Genomic DNA, 19,906 nt, shown 5'->3' with positions numbered 1-19,906 from the left:
TTGACACCAACATTTCACCTCATTGCCTAATCAGAAAGAGAGGCAAGGACTGTCTTGGTGGTTAAGGGACTGAAATTTCAGTTTAATGCTGAATTCACACTTGTCCATAGCCTGTGTCTGTTTCTAGGCAATTCTGCTCACCCAAAATGTACTGACATTTACCTTTTCAAATGCATTAATCTTTGATTGTCAATGGGAACTCCACCTCTCAAAATTCAGGTGATTTAAGTAGATATCCAAGTATGAACATCTTTTGATTTGGTTTCATAATAAAGTTCAGGGTTTCTCAGAGAGAAACATTCTGCTTTTGGATTACTAGCACTTCCTCCTTCCTCTGTGAATCAAGAATGGCTTTTCCATTTTTACTCTGCAACTTGCTGTGTTCAAGCTGCCTTTCAAAATTTCACTGACCAGCAACACCTGAGGTTTCACACTACATCACTGCCATAATAATGGCAAAGACCCAGAGCAGGGAAAGAGTCCTGTGAAATTGTTTGCCACAACACTGAAGGAAATGGCTGCTCCATTGCTCAAGGTTATCCTGCCTGCAGTAATTTCCAGGAGTCCTATATATCCCCTTCTGTTAGTCAGAGCACTCTGTTACTTCATCCTGGTCTCTTTATCATGAGAATCCATCCATGGCAGAGTGCAGTCAATAAATAAATTTACCTTGAGGTCTTCAGTGGGTGTTGGATCAGCTCCAAAATGGCTCTTCCTAAATAACGTCTTAACTTTGACAGGAAACTTTTCCAAATGTCTCTGGTTAGTCTTCTAAACCCTGCTTTTGGCATGTAGCTGAAGCACCAGAGCTTTCTGAGATCTTTAGCTGATTGACATTAGTAACACTGCAACCATGCTTCCAAGTTGTCAAAATACACATTTTGTTTGGAGCAGAAAAGTGTCAGTCTGAATTTGTTTGCAGCAGGAACAAAAGTTCAGCTATGAGGTTTGTTGTGTTTAATACAAGGAAATGTTGTATTTGTTTATGGGTTATAGACCTGTGAATAAGTACATTAATGTCCATAATCTCAGCAGTTATTTCTGCTCTACAATATAAGTGAAGCATTTAATGACAGAAATATGGCAAGGTGAATATTGGCCTTTTGTGACTCTGGAAAACTTCCTAGGGCTTTCACTCTGTGTGTATCTGTGTGCTTTCACTGTCTGTGGACAAAGCCTGGCTCTGTTTCTGTGCTTTTCAGTACTTGTCACTGAGAAGAGATGAGAAAAATGTCTGCAAAGTTACCCAGCTTGGTCAAAGGTAATCAGACTCAAATATGGTGAGGTGCATGACAATTTCTAGCATGTCCCTGACGCCTGGAGTTTCACAACAAAATGTTCAGAAATGTGGAAGGTCATTGAAAACCATGACAGATGGTACAAAGCTCATATTTCTATAGACCTTCTGTATTACAGGAGAAAAAGAAAATAAGCCAATGATCTTCAATTTTTTGAAGGTCTCCTTCCTGCAACACCAGGAATGTGATGCTGGGTGAATGTGGGTGCAGAACGCTCCATCTGTCATGGTGGCCAGTGCTGTCTTGTTCCTGTATTTCTTCTCAGATTCATGCTTGTGTGAGAGCTCTCTGAGGCAGATATCCTACTTTTTTTTTTTTTACTTTTTTTTTTTTTTTTTTTTTTTGGCACAGCATCTGACATGGTAAAGTTTGAATTCATAACCAGCTCTAGCGAACTAGCTCTAAACAGTTCTGACATAAGCAATATTTAAGAAAAAATCAGACTTCTAAAAATGCATGTTGTTCTTGTGCTAGGCTTCTGTGCACAGGTGAATTTCACCCTGTGAGGGGCAGGGTTTTATGTTCCAAAAGTGTGTCAAAGTCAGTGATCTAGAGAATACTCATGGCCTATATCTCACCCCACCTACTCTCTTAACTATATCAGTGCTACTCTTTCTGGGGTCCATGCTAAGAACAAGAATAGGGAACTGATCTGGCTTTTGGAAGAAGAAAATGACTAAAGAATGCAACTATATATTCATTATTGGCAAAGCAAATCAGCAAAGTCTCAGAACTTTGTAAAGCCAAGGGAGCAAGTGAATGGGAATGAGCAGTAGTACTGGTGGAGGATAGGGACCAGTGTGGCTGTTAAACACAATTCACTGAAACACAGTCTGGAAGTGATGCTCTGGACTTTTGTCTTCCTTCCTGTTCCTCTTTCACTCCACCAAAGTAATAAAATCTCCTGCCTGTTTATTAAGAGCAAGCTGTCTGTTAGGGAAGATGTTGGTTAGCAGAGAGTGGAAGCTCTGAACTGATGCTCATCACCTGAATTGGCAGAGGTGTAAATCTGGGTCAAGAGGGGGTGGTGAGGCCAGGCCAGGCCAGGCCAGGGGTGTTGTGAGGTTGTTTCACTGCTCACTTTGCTGCTCTGCTTCACCAGCACTGATCTACTTGCTTTTTCTTTCATCTCATGCAGAGCACATAGTGCAAGGAGACAGGTGCTCTGATTCCTGTGATGTCCTGAAGTTGATGACTCCTAGTTTGCTCATCTGTGCAGCAAAGAAATCAGTCAGTTGAGGTGACATGCTAACATGAATTTTGGCCCAAAGCCTCTCCTGCTAGAGCTGTGAGAATGGCTTTAGTTCTGCTGCAGTGGAGAGTAGAATTCTCATGTATATTTTAAACAACATGCTGAAAGTAAGGCCTGATCTTCCTTGCTAAAACCAGGGAAATTTTACTGAACTCAATGAAAATTGCATCTGAAATCCCTCAGTGATAACAGGATCAGGTGTCACAAGCTCCCTGTTATGCCTACAAAGTTAATTTCCATTAGCAAATTAATTTTCTTCTGCTTTTGTCTAAATGAGCCATGAGAATTCAGCCACCACTACAAATAAGTGTACTAACACCAGTAGCATTGTCCTTTTCTGTCTACAGCTTCTCTCCTGTCCTGAGTTGATTTGGACACAAGTGACATCAGACACATCTGGAGACATTGCAGCCAGGGTAAGTGGATGTGGCAGAGGAAGGAATTTGCAGAGATACTGACCCTGATGTGAAGCAGGGAGATACTGCCATGAACCAGGCCAGGAGAGAACTGTGCCCATCTGTAAATATAGTGGAAGAAGGGATGTATTTTTATGGTTTTGTTTGTAATGCAAGAGGCTGTAAATTCATCTATAATCCAATATGGACTAAAAATTTCAGCAGACTTTTAATGGAGGATATGTCCACTTATCCCATGCTCAGACATCACACATAACTACAGAATATCTGATGCTCCTGGATATGAATAAGACTGGCAGGTGCTCATGTGTTGCCATTGTCTATTTCATTATAGCTACAGCTCATCCTATCCTAATTTTGGTAACTAGGCAGGTAAAAATTCTTGCATCTGCAAGGGTTTGCACACACAAAATTGTATTTTAAACTTTTACTTTCACTGGAGAATGCGTAGTTGGTGACCGCTCCCTTCTGGACCCTCAAGTAGACAGAAAAACAACTTACTTTTGCAGTCTAACATAGATCTGTGTGAGGAAGCCACACTGCATGGAATGCCCCAACATATTGTAGGCTGATTAGAAAAGGCAAACTGTTGTAGTTGGGGAAATGTGCCAGCAAGAAAATGAAATTTAACTGAGCCATGACGTTTCCTTTGTAGGGGTCTATATGGGGAGAACTGGTGACAGCTTTCTAAATTTTACAGTAAAATGAGCTGGTGTTACAGAGATGGACAGAAACTGACTGACTGGCTGACCAACCTTTTGGCTCTAATACACAGTCTATGGTGTCAGGTTCCTGGCATGCTGCAGGCACATCTTTCCTGCTGGAAGCTGAGTAAATACCCTTAAAACAAAGCAAACTGAAAAGTCACAGTTCATTGACAGTAACTGAAGAGAACTGAGAAAGTATAGCTTGAGGAGACAGGAGGTAAATTACCTGCAGAGAGCATGGATGGGCAGAGACACCAGCCACTGTGGACTGCAGCCAAAACACAGTCAGCCAGCTGTCTATCCAGTTCCATAACACATCTGCATTATGGATCTGCCCTCCTCAGCTTGTCTCTTAAAAACAGTGCAGTGGTGGTAACTCAGCACCTGGGCTGGGTTGGCTGAAAGGATGGTTTGTTGTAGTTTTACCCATAATATTTTGCTGTTTTTTTGTGTCTATTTTACTCATTCATGAGCAGCTACTAGAGCCTTTCTTCTTCCTACTTAAAGTCTTTATTTTCTTCTCCTCTAGCAGCATGTTGTTTACATGCCCTGATCAGAATAATCAAAGGAAGTTGTGAGATGCCCAATTCATGCTGTTTGACTCTCTGTCTAAAGGTAGGCTTTTTCTTCAAGCCTTGAAGTAATGTTTTACAGGCTTCCTCAAATCTTTTCCCCATAAAATGAAGAAGCCAGTTTTACCCAGCTCGAAATGCTGTTTGAAGTCAGATGGTAACTGTCTGTACATCAGTGGGAAACACAAACCTCTGCACTGAATTGATCACACTGGCTCACAGCCAGCATCTGGTGTCATCCATCTGCTTCACCTACTTCAGTTCAGAGCTCTGGGGATAAGAAATAAGTCTGTGGAAAAACCTTCTGCATGGGTACTTCCACCCCTTCCCATCTGCAACAACCTAGCTGGACTTCTCAGCTCTAGAGCTGAGCACAAAGGGGAAAAAGGGAACACAGAGGTGTTTTTAGACACTTAATTTCCTTCCACACTCCTGGCTTGAATACTGGCTAAAGCAACAGAGAACCAGGTTATGAAAGCAACTAAATCACGTTAGAGAGGAGTTGTGGACAAGGTATTGGCCTCAGATGAATAGGATAGGAAATTTCCTCCTTAGCTTGCAGCTTCTTTCCTACCCTTACTGCTAGTCTTGTCTGCTGCTTTGCAGTGCTTCACAGGTGGACAAGGTCATCCTTTTCTCTCCAAACCACATCATATGACTTGAGACATCACTTAAGGACAGACATGAGCCAACCCATTACAGACCCGCATGGGGTCTGTGCCAGACACTGCAGGGCTTTCCTGTGCTAATACCCCACTTCAGCTCAGGACTTAATCCAACAAGGAATTCTTATGTTCCAATACCAGGAAGTAGAGTGTAAAAACACAATTATAAGTAATACTTCTCTGAGATATGTTCTGCAAGCCAGCCTGGAGAGGACAACACTGTAATCTTTTTGGTGTTATTGTAGCCTGGTGCCCATCAGGAAAAGCAAATATCAGCTTCAAATTAACTGTGATACACACAGTGAAAGTTAAGTGGAGTGAGTGAGGAGAGCCCAGAGATAAAATAGGCTGCTGTCAAGATACTATTCTGAAAATTAAAGTGAGTGGATGAAAGATATACATCACTAAAATATTCTATTTTGTGCAGTGTACTAGAGTGGAACTCTCACCCCTTTAAACTCTCATTAAAATGCAGCCATTTTTGTTTCAAGGGATTAACATGTTGGCTCTAAAGAGAGAAGAAAATATGATTCATGGTGTGCTTGGAATTAGATATTATTAATTGCAATAGGCATTTACACAGCGCTTTTCAGCTCAGAATCTTGAAACTATTTTGTTTGTATAAAATTCATTCATGTAAAGGGGCTGCTAAAAGACATGTGCAGTAAAAATCTCATCAAAAAGTACTGAAGGAGCTCTTGTGTGCTTCCACTGTGCACTAAGGCAAACATCACTTATGGGCAGAAGGCTTTTGAAAATGTGGAGACTCACTGTCACATAGGAACAAAATACCTGTCTGTAAAAATAGCAGGAAATTATTTATGATGGTTTGGCTACAGCTGAATGGGTATCTGTACAGCCAGATAAAACAAGTCCTCTGAAAACTCTGGAAAAAAGACACTGGTGCAGTTTGACTTCTGTCACTCTGAACATGGAAAATATTCATTGTGAAATAAGGGCTTTGTAGCCTTGTGCAGACTCCTAATCAAAATTAATGTAGAGAGAAATTACTAGTGATGGGTTTTGGCCATATTGAATTTTCTGATGGACTGAATCCTCCAGTTTAGCAGGGAGGTTCAGATCACCCTTAAATCCACTGTGGTCAAAAGCCACACCAAGATTCCCCAGAGGACTTCCACAAGAACTCAAAGGGCAGGCACATTTTTACAGGACTTTATGAATGAAGGTCAGTGACTCAACTCAGATTCATTGCAAATGTTCCTGCTTGGCAAGTGAGGGATCAGGTGTCCACAGAGTGTAGGGGCCTGCTTAAGGTCAGAGAACCATTTAGTCTGAGGGAAATGAAAACCCATTCAATCATGTCCTTTTCCCCACTCTCACAGTATCAAACAAAGAAGCAGCACCACTCATTAATACAATAATTTTATAAAATATCAAGCAAAAGCCATTAAATTTATCAAAAGCAGAATCAGCTTATTCAGAGGGTGGTCTCTTTCCTTTGGTCTCTGGAGTAGTACAGTGACATTCTGTACTGGTGCTCTGAAGATTTATGGTTTACTTGCTTGTGCAGTACTGGCACTAATCACAGAATCACAGAATCACAGAATCACAGAATCACAGAATCACAGAATCACTGGGTTGGAAGAGACCCTCAAAATCATTTTTAGTCCAACCCATGCTCTAACACCTCAACTAAACCATGGCACCAAGTGCCACATCCAGTCTTTTTTTAACACATCCAGGATGGTGACTCCATCACCTCCCCAGGCAGACAATTCCAGTACTTTATCACTCTTTCAGTAGAAAACTTGTCCTAATATCCAACCCTGTATCTCCCCTGGTGCAGCTCAAGGCTGTGTCCTCTCATTCTGTCAGTGCTGCCTGGTGAAAGAGACCAAACCCACCTGACTACAGCCACCTTTCAGGGTGTTGTAGAATGTGATAAGGTCAATCCTAAATCTCCTTTTCTCCAGGCTAAACAACCCCAGCTTCTTCAGCTGTTCCTCACAGGGTTTGTGTTCCAGCCCCTCTCCAGCCTTGTTCCCTCCTCTGGACACTCTCAAGAGTCTCAATGTCCTTCCTGAACTGAGGGGCCAGAACTGGACACAGCACTAGAGGAGAACATCCACCTATGTGACTTATTTTAAGTTTACTGATAGGTGGCTGGGATTTACAGTGGTTGGGACAGTGACATAATCGAAGTCACACTTTGGTACATGGAGGCAAAATAATGTCAAGGCCAGGAAATTTAGTGAAGTGCCACCAGATGAAATAAATAACTCTGGAACAAAGATGAAGAGAGCACCACATACTGAAAGGAAATATCTGTTTGAAGTGGAGAGAGCAGGATGACAACTTTCATGTGGCTAATTGATGCATCAATTCCAGCAGGAAGTCTTGTAACTGATGAGTGTATCCCACACCTCCAAATGCCTGCTGAGAAGCAGAGGTGATGAATATCTTTGATAAGCCATTTTCTGCAGGCTTTCATTCTTTGCTAAGGTAAGGGATGATTTCTCACAGACTGACTAGCCCCTAATGACCTTTTTGTATTATCAGTTGGGGTCTGCCATCACTCCTGGAAACAGGAATAGCTTCCTTTCACACTGTGTATGGGAGTCAGGTAATGGGATATGGAAAGATACAGGTACAAGACTTAGGGAAGATAACTAAATCCAGAGTGCTTTATGCTGTACCCAGTTTTGGCTCTGGTTTCTCCAAAAAAGAACTAGCTATAAGCTGCATGTAAAAGGCCAGTGATATTAAAGCACTTGGCTCTGAAAGGATCTGGGAATGAGAAATGCCACACAGTAGAAGTTATTACTATCATTATTTTACTGTGGGCAGTTCACTGCCAGCCTCAAAGAGTGGTGGAGGAGAAGGGTGGAGTGGAGGAGGCTGGAGAAAAAGTCATTAGAATGGGCAGAGAGGGCACTTCCTGGAGCAGATTTATGATAGAGCTGTGGGCAAATCTCTCACACCAGAAACCCAGAAAAGTCAGTGGAAAGGCTCTTATTGTTGTCATCAAGGTCAGGATTTCGTAGAGGTCTGACCTCAGCCTTATGTAGTCCAAAGTATAGGTCACAGCCTCACAAAGGGAGTTCCAGCAAAGCATGGCGCTGGAGTGATATTTGCCTTTTAGCTCTTCAATATGTCACCATGGCTTTTATGTCTCATTCTTCTCTCCTATGTGTGACCTCTTCCTAAGGCTCTGCATTGAGCTCCCTGCAGAGGTCATTAGTGCCTCTCCTGGGGCAGCAAGTGTGGAGACAAGGACTAAAAAAGTACATGAGTTTCACAGGAACTCAGTACTACATTCTAGAAACACCATCTCTGTCCTGAGACAGCTTCCCAAGCACACGATGGGGAAAACACGAGTTGTGCTTCAATTAGCACTCTGCAGCTCCCCAGATGTGCCAGGGCTCTCAGAGCCCCGAGTTCAGTGCTACACTGAGCCTCTTGCTGTTAATGGAATAGCACCTGCTGCTGAGTGCAATGCCTCCTGAGAGCACACCTTCCCTGCCAGCCCAAAGGGAAGATGTGGCAAAATCACTGAAACTCTGACTCTAGCAAAAAGTGGAGTTTGATGTCCTGTTAGAAAATCACATACAGGGAGTCTAATCCTTAACCCTCATTGTCTCCTGAAATTAAGTGAATTTCCCAAAGAAATTCAAGGAAATTTTATCTTAATAAACCTTCAGTATTTACTGGCTTTACTTTGCTTAAGGAACCAGGGGGAATTTAAACTGATCATTTGTTTTCCTGTGGAAAAATCCCATGCACAGTAATAGAGAAGACCCTGAAAGGCTTTTATCTTAATTACTGCAGAAAATTACAGAGAATTAGATCCTTTGTAATTGTTTTCTGAATCATCCTTTGGGATTTGATAGCAGGAATATAATTCACTATTGAATTGTATAGACTAGTGGAATAACAATGCCTCTAGAAAAGTGTTCACTATCTATTAATGTCTATAGGGCTTCCCTATAAAAAGTTTCTAAAAGCCTTTTATTCACAAATATTTCCAGGGGGTTCTATTATGCTGTTCACCTTTGTTTACAATGTAGACTCATTAGAGTAAGAAAAGCAAAAATAGACAGCAGAGACCAGTGATCTTGTTTCTGGGAAAAAGGACAGCATGAAATCACAGGAGATCATCTTCATAACCCTGTGAAAATGCTTCACATAGCTAAGGAAGGCAGAAAAAAGCTAAGGTTTTTATCCTGCATGGAGTTACTGCTGGCAGACCCTTGTTCCCACCTAGATTATGCAGCTTTAGGAAACTGCAAAGATATTTATTTTGGATTACAGCTCCATAAACTAACACAGTAAGTTGCTAGTGGCATTTCATCGTACCCTGGAAGCTTGCATGCAAGTATCCGTGATTGCATGTGTAATATAGCAAAAACTGATCAATTCCTTGTTTCCTTCCCTCAGCTGAGCAGCAGCCAGGTCTTTCAGCTGCAGTCACAGCTCCCTCCTGAGCAGACTGTGCTGTGCACAGACTGTTTCTTCCTCCCCTAGTCCTTGTTGCACTGACAGAAAAGGACTCCCTGAACCCTGCTCTGCACCCTCACTTCCACCTCACAGACACCAATACTGTAACCTTAGTTGTGCAGTGGTTTTTCTACACAGATCTGGTCTCATTGTTGACATGCTTAAGTGTCCAAGGAATGCTTGCAATGGCAGTGTGGTGGGGCACTGTCAGGTGTTTTGTGCATTTGGGAGTGACACCAATCTGCTCTGCCATGCCCCTGGGCAGCAGTAAGAGCTGCACAGTACCTGCTTTGGGAGTTCTCCATTTCTGATGGGCATTTTTTGGTTTAAGCTAACTGATTTGCTCTCTTCTTATAGCACCTTGAAGGAAAAGACTTGTTGAGTGTAGGTGTGTGCTTTTCAACAGATTTGTGATTTCACCACCTGATGGGGAACATGCTAACTGTGCCTGACTCCAGCATGTGCTGCCAGAGCTGCCCTGGGTTTAAGCAGTACAGCTAAGGCTGCCACATGCAAGTGTTTGCAGATTTGGGAACAAGAGAAATCAGAGAGAAAGTGTAGGCATCTATCCTCAATTGCCCAGCAGGAAAAATGGAAGAAGGATGTCAAAAACAGCTTCAGAATTTGCTTGTTTCTGCAAAAGAGGTGAGGATAGAAGAGGAAACATAGTGGCTTTATGTGACTTTCCAGGTGACAACATGCCAAGCTTTCACACAGGAGTCACAGAGGGATTCTAGCACTGAAGGGGTTTTTCTGAGAGAAATTAAATTAGGAAAATGTTACAAAGGTATCCCAACATGGCATACCTGTGCCAGGTATCCCAACACTGCATACCCGTGCATGGACCAAAGTCCACATGACAAAAGGTATTTGATAATCTCAGACTAAAAAGGTGTTTTCATTTTCCAGGGACCCATTTATATTGCAGATATTCATGTATTAGCTGCTAACACAAAACACTTAAGAGTAAATATGGACCATTCCACAAAGCAGAAAACAGCATGCTCATTACTGGAAATGTAAAACAGATTATGTTAGTTATTAGATTTATAAGTTGAATTAAAGCTAGAAAAACCATTCATATGTGTTGCAGTTCTGACCAAGTCCTGGCTCACTAATACCTTTCATGAAAAGCACAATTACCTTGACTTTCCATATCTTTCCTTCCCTCCCTCCCCTCCATTATTCATTGTTTTTCATTTGCAATTGTCTGTCTTGGCAGACAGACAAGTCCTGTGTTCAGGACACAAACTCCTACTCATTATTATAGATCTCTAAAATGTTTTATCTAACACATTTTCAGGCTGTCACAAGAATTACTGGAAAATTTGTTTTATTATTATAGATTGTTCCTGTTTTTGTTTATCCATTTCAGATTTTCTCTTTCTCTCATATGAACCCATGCACCAGCTAAAGCTATTCTGAAAGCTGCTTCTCAGCAATACAAAAATTGAGCTCTTAAAATCTGTCAGCAGTGGACAGATGCAGAGAGGTTTTTTAGTGAAGCAGGGCAGTTAAATACAGTACAGAGCTCAGGCCTCCTGGATTTCATTTTATGTTAATGGATTTTTGTAGAAATACACGAAGAAAACTCTTAGATCTTCATGCTAATGAAAAGGAAATTGATATATAAGTCAGTGTGGTTTGATAATCATTTACAGATTGGGGTGTTCTAGCAGGAAGCATAATTTGGGTAAGGCAGAAGAAAGGGACTATTGGCTTTAAACATGTGACCAAGGGACTGTTTCCTCTTTGTGTAGATGCTGCCACAGGGAATTGTAGCATTCCCTGCAAACTTCCATTTTCCCACACCTTTATGACAACTAGTAAGAAACGTGTTCTTCATAGGAAAGAATCTGAGTGTTGGAGTGTTTCTTTTTTTTCAGACTTGGAAAAATATCCGTATTTTACAGCTACAGCCATTTTACAGCTGTGGCCACTACACAATGGCCTGGAGAACTGAGCCAGCTGTGAACTCAGTGTGGGATTTGAAGTAAGAAATGATGCTGAGACTGCTACATTACAAGGCTCCAAAGAGATAGCAGGTATGTCTAAATCACAGTTGCACTTTTACTGAGTTTGCATGTAAAGTGCTGTGTTGAAATCTGCTCAAGGGCTGCAGAATACAATGTGAAAGTCAAACTGCTGCTGGTGGTCACCTTGTGAGCAGAGGGGTGGCTCAAGGAATGGTGCCATTGAGTCTTCTGGGTCTGTGCATCACTGACAGACCCACTGGTAACATTTATGAGATCCTGGATGGGAGGAGAATTACTGAGTGAGGTCTCTGAGCAAATAAAACAATGAAACAAATGCTAATGACCACTTCTTCATTGTGTTTCTACCTGGTTTCCAGTATAATAGGGCCTGATTATAATTTGTAGCTTTTGATATTATTGTAATACAACCAAACAGCTACAAATTAACAACAGCAATGTGTGGACAAGCTATACATAATGCATATAGATGTGTAAGGGAGCATGTCATACTGTGTGTGTTTCCCAGACTGCTCCATCAAAATTTATTTATTACATATGGAACCAAACTCAAGCATCAAATCTGTGTCCTCTCCATGTAGGATAAATTTGCACATGGATGAGGGATTTAATGTTCTGGTCATTTCCCTGTACCAAGGAATTATCTACAGTGCAGCATTGCAATGCTCAGCACTGCTCAGATATGAATCTAAATTTTACTGCTTGAGAAAATCCCAATTTCAGAATTAATCTAATGACAGAAAATTAACATAAATCCAGGAAATGAGCAGCAGAAATTGATACAAACATTGCTTACAGAGGCCCTGAGCCAGCTCACTTAGAGACCATGAAGTTTATCAGATCAACTTCAAAGGTGCCTGGCTACAATCTAATGACTACAATAATGAGATAAACACACCACCAGTATATTTTAACCAAAATAAAACAAACCAAAAGAAACAAAACCAAGACTCTGAGGCAAGAATAGTAAATGATCCACCTGGAGACTTTCAATAGTTGTTGTCTGAAGCTGGTTGAGAAGCAGGAGTTTGCTTCTTAGAACCTTACTTAAAAGTATTTTCTCTTCTTTTAGAAAATGTTTTAAGCATCCTGAGTATGGGTACTTTGAGGCTGGCTATGACAGATGCAATATTATTGTTTCAAAAAATTTTAATGAGCACAGTTCTGCTGCCATGTGGATGGCTCGATGCTGTGTTCTACTGACAGGATGCAGATCACAGTTTTTCACAGGGGAAGGCTTTCTTTTTTTTATTTATTATTATTTTTTTTTAATCTGGAGGAGAAGTTTAAGTCTGTCAAGGAAGCAACACACACCTTTTAAAAACTGTCTGAAGATTGTGGTGTGTGCTGGATGCTGTTGGTCTGACATAATCCTTGGCATATTGAGATTGTGCCAGTAAAGCATCCAGATTTTTAGCTACAGACACAAAATTTGTGGTGCCTGGAGGGGGAGATAGGAGTGACCACACATGTCCCATGTGGAGACAGCTCCAGATGGTGAAAGTAATGGAGTTCATGGGTCAGAATTGAGCTGATTTTATCCTAAAAATGGGGGAAATCAAGAGGGAACTGTGAATACAAAACAGGACCCCAATTCCTTGCCAGTTCCAGATCTCCAGAGTCTGGAAGTGCTGTGATGGGGCTCTGTGACTGCAGTTCCTCCAAGTCTTGCCCCTTTTGAACCCTGTAACTTGACAAGCAAAGGCAGGGAAATATAATGAGTCCAGACTTCATGTGAAAGACTGTGTGCCCTGAGTTTGCACTTAACTCAGCCTTTGCAGACCCCAGCCTCGTGGAGCCTGAAGACTGCAACCTGTAAGTGCTGTTTTGAAGATATTTTTGGGGTGTATGAAATACAGGCAAAGTTTCTGGCATCAGAAGGAAGGGAAGACCTAATGCAAAGGAGCACAAGGAGTGCTTTGGTGACATCATGGCATTCTGTGACATTCCAGCAGCTGAAGTACACTGGATATCACCAACCCAATGACAGTGAGTTCCTTGTTAATGTTTGGTGCTTCTCTGGGCTCCTTCCTACTGCAGCTGGTGCAGACCTGGGAACTGAGGTCCCACAGAGAAAGAGTACAGGCAAAAGGAAAGGGAGAAATCTTGGCCAGGATTCAGCTATCGATGGGAAGAGCATGGCTGAGTGCAAACCAGTGAAGGAGAGGGTGGAGGATGGCACAGCAGGGTCCTTGGTCTGCCACTGAGTGACTCTCTCCATGTGAGCAGCTCATTTCCCTGCTCTGTCACTCTTCTTACCTGCACAAGCATCCTGTTCTACAGGGCAGGACCAGGTTTCTGCAACACAAGGAACAAAGGATCCTTGAACAGCTTAGAAGGTACTGCAATAATACAAAGCAGAAACTGTAGCCACCAGATGGAGAAAATAGAGCATTTCCAGTCAGCAATTTTGTTCCTGGTGAAGTCCCATGCCACATGAAGCTTTGAGCTACAGCTGCTGCAGTGCTAAGTACAGAAAAGGGAGGTCTTTCTGTAGTCTACTTTTAAATTTAAAAAACTTGGTACAATTTCCATGAAATGAGGGATGAATTTAGCTCATTTTGCATCATGCTCTAATTACCAACTGCAGTGAAATATTCTAAGATGATGTATCTCATGCTCCATCTTATTTCTGGATCTTGCTCCAATTAATTCCCTCTACCAGTTTACAGCACCTAAATGAAATGCACTGAGCATCAGGCCATGAATTGCCTGGTCTTTCTCCCTTGGTACCCTGGGCCAATTGCTCTACATAGCTATTGTAGTACTGTTTAGCCAATCTTATGATGATAGTATTAATACTCACTTGCTATCCAGCAATTTATTTGAGACAGTCTATTCAAGCATGAAAAGCTTTTGGAGGTCCCAGGTCATGCTACAGAAGTGAGAACTGTTATTTCTTCTCTTTCACATCATTTCTTGTGGCCTGTTCTATTTCTGCATGCTGGGCAGTGGCACTGAAAAGAGGGTATCTGTTCTGCAAGAAAAAAGGAAGAGGAAGTCTGTTTTGAAGGAGGAAAAGAGGGAGGTTTTTTCAAGGAAAGAGAGAACACGAGAGAAAGGAAGTGTGACTGTGAGAGGGAGAGCACAGATTCTAGTGCAGGTGAGAAGTATTTAGCAATCCAGGTTTTCAATCCCTAACCTGAATAAGGTGAATGTCCTCACTGGCAAGTCTTGTGACTAGCTTAGCAGAGGCCATAGGTTGCTTCCAGATCCCAAAAAATGCTCACAAGAGGAGCTTTGAGGATGCTGCATTTTTTCCACAAAGAGTTCAATTTCAGAAAGAAAAAAGATACGGTAAAAAACTCTGGGCCAACACTATTTGCAATCTCATTCTCATTTATTTGCTCAAGTAATCCCCAGTGCTTGATTTACGTAAGACTTGAATTAACTGTGTATTTATTCAGAGATCTTAAATTACTCTGATGTGATGAGGTAAAATTGCAAGCTGATGCAGTTTCAAGGGTATTAACAAGCACATGATGGTGAGGCAGATCCCACTTGCCACTGAGGAATCCAAGCCCATTTAAAGGTTTCTAGACAAGGTGGTAAGAAGGATCTTTTACAAGTACAACTGCTTTTCATGAAGCAAAATTTTTCTTTGCACTGAGGTAAGGTAGAGAGGTGCAGTACCTGTCAGCGACTTTTGAAGAAGATTAAAGCTTCTTGCTTGATACTGCTCTTGGTGAACTGTCTTGGTTTGAGCTCAGACACTGAATGAAGCAAATTTTTGGATCTAAGCAATTTCTGAATAATGCTGAATAATGGTACCAGGAATAAAACAAATTCAGATGAGCAAGAAGCATGAAGCAGTTATGACCCTGATTTAATGGAAATTTCCTCTAAATATGAAGGTGACTAACTTCAAGCAGAGGTGCCATTAAAAAAGACAAACTCAAATTGCCATTTCTTCTGGTGTTAGCTGTTTCTGAAGTACTTCATGTTTTCAATAGGTGCTTAGTGAATTCAGGCAATGAAAGTTAGCTATGAAGTTGTGACTGAATGAGATTTAAACCTGTTAAATGGAGAGGGAGGAAAATTATAATGCAAGCCTATGGTTGATGTGGGTGGACAGTTGATAGGATCATTTGGAGGTCCACTGAAAGACAGAATCTGAGACAAATGCTTATAAAGAAATGACTGAAAGTTCCACTATTGAAATACAATGCAGCAAATAAATAGAGTTAAGAAATAAAGCTATCTGGTCCACGAAGCTTGTGGAGATCATCAGCTTGAAAAAGATGAGACAAGAGGATTGGGGATGAAAACTGTAACTGGTATAAAAAGATCTGTCTGCTTTGCCTAAGTGGTGCCAGTGCTGCTTGCAGTGGGTCTGCCGGTAGTTTGCACCACGTGAAAGGGAAACAAAGATACCCACAGAGCTAAAAATGGTTATGACAGGCACACAGGAGACTCAGAGGTGTACAGAGATGGACAGGGCAGGTCTGGAGGTGGGTTGGGGTTCAGGAGCTACCGCGACTCCGTGGGAGCAGCATTATCACCAGAGGGAGCTGTCCGCCTGTGTGAGATTGTCACCCCGGGCACAAACACGGCAGGGACAAGCACCAGGGCTCCCAAACCTGCAGGGGCAGCACGCCAGGGGCCCGAGGGCTCGGACAGGCACGGGCTGAGCCGGGCTAGAGCTAACCCCCAGGGCAGGCCAACACTGCGCACTGCTAAGTGCTCTTCTGCAAGTCAGGTCCTGCATTGTGCTACTGGATCACTTAATTGTTTTTTTTCTGTAGGCTTTGCTGGGGAGGGAGAAAAAGGAGAGGTGCTCGGTCAAAGTCAGACACGGTGATTGTCAGAGGTTCGTGTGACAAGGCAGCTGCTCACCAAGGCTCGGATGGTGAATGAAGTGTCAGTCGGCTGTGAGCAGTGTCTGAACACACCAGGGCCCGAGTACCCAGCAGAGGGCATGTGCACACACACACACACACACACACACACACACAGGCTCCTGCCTTTACCTCCGGGACATCATTTCTTAGATAATGAGCACATCAGCGCTCAAAACGGCACAAGTGGCTACAGGACAAAGCCTGAGGCATCCGGTGTTCTGCTTGAATGGTCTGTGGTTTCTGTTACAGAATCCAAACCTACCCTTCCGCTGAACTTCCACTTCTGATCAAGGTAATAGTTCAGAGGAAATAAGTAACGTCCCTAAGCTTCGGTTTAAGAACTAGCACCTGTATTTACAATGTATCAGGCAAACCAACTGTAACAACTTAATTCGCACCAGCCTGTAACCTCTTCACACTGAGCTTCGTTTCATCTTCCAATTATTAATCTGAATGTTCATTCCCGATTTTGGTAGACAGATTTTACCATCATCTGAGACTGAGCTGAAAGGTTTGTTTCCTGCCAAGAATCTTGAGAGGGTAATACATGTCCAAGCGGTTTGCATCAGTGGCACAACATCTAAACGCCCTACAGAAGACAAACACAATATATTGGTATGCTCCCTGGGCAGGAAGATAGAGTTCTTCCAGTGGATGCACTAACATATGTAATGGATCGTGCTGTATGTATTCAATGATGGGTCAAGGCACAGAAGATCAGGCTAAAGGGAGGAAACCACTGCAGGTTGAAAAGTTAGAAGGCATTAAAATTACATACAGAAGAAAAGGGTGTAGTCTTGTCGATGAGAGAAATGGACGATCAGAGGTCTGGGCTCCTTGCCACAGGCTACTTGACCTCAGGCAAGTCTTCCGAGATCCCATTTCCCTTCCTACCCTTTGTCTATGTGGCTCCCAGGAGCTTCGAGGCAGGGTTGGTCTCAAGTGCAGGAGTGACCGTACTTTATCTTGGTCATTTCTCCTAAGAAATCACTTCTTATATATAAGTACACATATGTACATGTAAAGTAACCTTCGAGATAGCGTAAAAAGCTAAACAGGAATAAACACAGAAAGCCTTGGGAACGTGGGAGGAGCAGAGTTCATAGCCAGTTATTAATCCACTTTCAGGACAAGGCTTTTGCTGAAGTTTAAAATTAAATTTAAATAGGAGAAAAAAAAAAAAAAAAAAAAAAAAAAGTATTTTTATCCCTAGCCAGCGGTCTGGCTCCATCCTCAGCACCCGCCCGCCGTGACGCCGGCAGCGGAGAGCGGAGCAACCCCCCCGCGGCCCGGCCGGGCTCGGGCAGCCCCCGCTGCTGTGCTGGGCTGTGCCGAGCCGTGCCGGGCCGGGCCCTGCTCTGCTCTGCCGTGCCCTGCTCTGCCCTGCTCTGCCGTGCCGTGCTCCCCGGCGCGGCAGCGGGCGGCTCCGCGGGCGGGGGCTGAGCCCGGGCTGAGCCCAGCCCGCTGCCGCTTGTTGATCGCGGCCGGCGCCGCTCCGCGCTCCGGGCTCCGCGCCCAGCCCCGCGCCCGGGCTTGCCGATGCGCCGCCGCTCGCATTCTTCCATTGCAACAGTGTAAACCCCTCCTTTTTTTTTTTTTTTTTTTTTTTTCTCCCTCTCTTTTTTTTTTTTTTTTTTTTTTTTTTTTTTCCTTTCCATGAAGATGGCGGCGCCTGTCGCCAGCAAGGCAGGGTCCGCCGGCACCACCAGCAAGCCTCCCTTCCCGGAGCTGGATTTCCGATCGGGAGCCAGGGTGGAGGAATTAAATAAACTCATCCAGGAATTCACCAAGCACGATCAGAGGGAGTACGACGACCAGCGAGCCCTGGAGATCCACACGGCGAAGGACTTCATCTTCTCCATGCTGGGTAGGGCAGGACCGTGCGGGGCGGGGCGGGGGCGATGCCGGCCGGGGACCCCGGGCAGCGCTCCCGGCGGTGCGGCACCGCGGGCCCTTTCCCCCGCCGGCCCGCGGGGGTCTCCGGCCGCAGGGCGGCTCTCACCCCCAGGAAACTCATTTTTCCTGTGCTATCCAACTAGCCTTTGGCAGCGATGTATTTATAAGCACGGAGGAAAGGCTGGGTCGCAGAGCTGACCGGTGTCCGAGAAACACGCCGAGCCAGCAGGGCTGCAGCCGAGGCGAGCCCGACCCTTTATTGTTTTTCTCCCCAGCTATCGAGGCATAGGAAACACAGATTTTTTAATTTTTTTATTTTTTCTGGACTGCTTATTTTGGTTATTAGACCGGCGGATGCTTGTGCAGGAGCATCTCCCGAACTGCCTTTCTTGCTTAGGTTGCAAAACTCTCAGCGAGTGGAGCAAGTCGGATTGTGGCGGGGGAGTCTTCATCTCTGTGAAACTTTGAATCGCGGGCAGGGAGCCTTAAACCAGGGTGAAGCATGTGTTGGCCCTTGCGGAAATCACCTGGGCTCTAGCATGACTAAGGCTTCTGAAGAGTAGCAGTAGAATGACTAACAGCTCTGATTCTCCAGGTAGTCAGTTTCTGATAAATATTTACCTGGAATTAACTAGGAAGTCACTCAGACGAATAAGAGCCTTCAGAATGCAAAGAGATGCTCTTTAACATGCAGATTAGACCTTGAATTCAGTCATCCAAGTTTCAGTCATTGTCTTACACGTTCAAACATTTTTGCTGAAACAGCTGCTGTGGCCAGTGAATGGTTCTTTGTAGCTCAGAGGTGCACATACACCCTTAAAGCATACTTGGCCCAAACCAAGTGTATGGTCTACATGTACACTCTCAACAACCTACATCACTTTTCTCATCAAAGACACAGAGCTTTCCTACTGCAATAATTATTATTTTCTGTATTGAAGGATTGTCACTGTAATAGACCACCTCCTCTATAGCCATGAACACACCTACACTCTGTAATGAGAATCTGCCTGTCCCACTGGTTATCTGTAAAGTACCTGGATAAGTGTAATTGCCCACTGTATGGGATTTGCACAATTTTATATGTGCATTGCTTTTTCACCAAGGGCTGGACAGGATATAGCAGACTAAATTTAGCCTGAGAACAACAAGTTGAAAAGTCAGTAATGTGTATATTTATAGTTGCAGTTATAAATATTTTTCTCTTCCCAGTTAAACAACAACAGTAAAGATGTGGTGAAGCAATGGTTGCATCAAAGCCTGTAGGATTTTTGTTCTTGAAAACCTGATCTGGTGGAAGTCATCCGATATTATGATCTGATACATTTTTCAATCAGGGCTTTAAATACCTGTCTGAGAAAGCATGGCTGGATGGGTGGAGAGAAAACAGCTATAGCTGCTGTGTGGCTAGCAAGTAGAGAAAGCTTTGTATGATCCTGTTTAAGCATTAATAGTCTTTGCAGGCTGCAGGGATCACAGAATTTCTTCTTGCCTCATGTGGGAGAAGGCAATAGAAGAATGAACTGGAGCATGCCTTGTATTTCTGCAAATGCACTGTAATGCCTTGCTGTTCATGAAACAGGGAGCCTTAGGCTGTTTAGAATTAAGTAAATTAGTGTGGTTGCCTTTGTTAATGTAATGACTGGGAGATGAGCATTCTTCAGTTTTAAATGTATAGCTAAACCCTTGGTTTCAACAAAAGCTATATTTCTGTCTAAGTTGTACCTGATAATTTTCAGTAAGTCTTGTTTCTGAATAAAAGAAGAGACTTGAGGACTGAGCCCAGGACAGAAATGGAGATGGGATG

The 19,906-nt window shown here is 43.2% G+C and overlaps 1 protein-coding gene across 3 annotated transcripts in view; it reads left to right on the top strand.

The window, feature by feature from the left end:
• The first annotated feature begins 13,304 nt into the window (after positions 1 to 13,304).
• MB21D2 (Mab-21 domain containing 2) overlaps positions 13,305 to 19,906 on the top strand; it is a 63,201-nt gene continuing 56,599 nt past the window's right edge. The window contains exons 1-2 of one of the 3 annotated variants that reach the window (XM_056498950.1): positions 13,305 to 13,351; positions 17,866 to 18,070. In XM_056498950.1, coding sequence (XP_056354925.1) covers positions 13,346 to 13,351; positions 17,866 to 18,070 — 211 coding nt within the window. In that variant the 5' untranslated portion in view covers positions 13,305 to 13,345. Of the gene's footprint in view, positions 13,702 to 17,837; positions 18,071 to 19,906 lie in introns of those variants that run through there. The other 2 variants (XM_056498948.1, XM_056498947.1) reach the window with 2 other exon arrangements.

Source organism: Oenanthe melanoleuca, chromosome 9, assembly GCF_029582105.1.
Source record: "Oenanthe melanoleuca isolate GR-GAL-2019-014 chromosome 9, OMel1.0, whole genome shotgun sequence".
Classification (NCBI taxonomy): Eukaryota; Metazoa; Chordata; class Aves; order Passeriformes; family Muscicapidae; genus Oenanthe; species Oenanthe melanoleuca.
The sequence above is the reverse complement of the archived record's forward strand: the minus strand, read 5'-3'. Positions and strand labels throughout refer to the sequence as shown.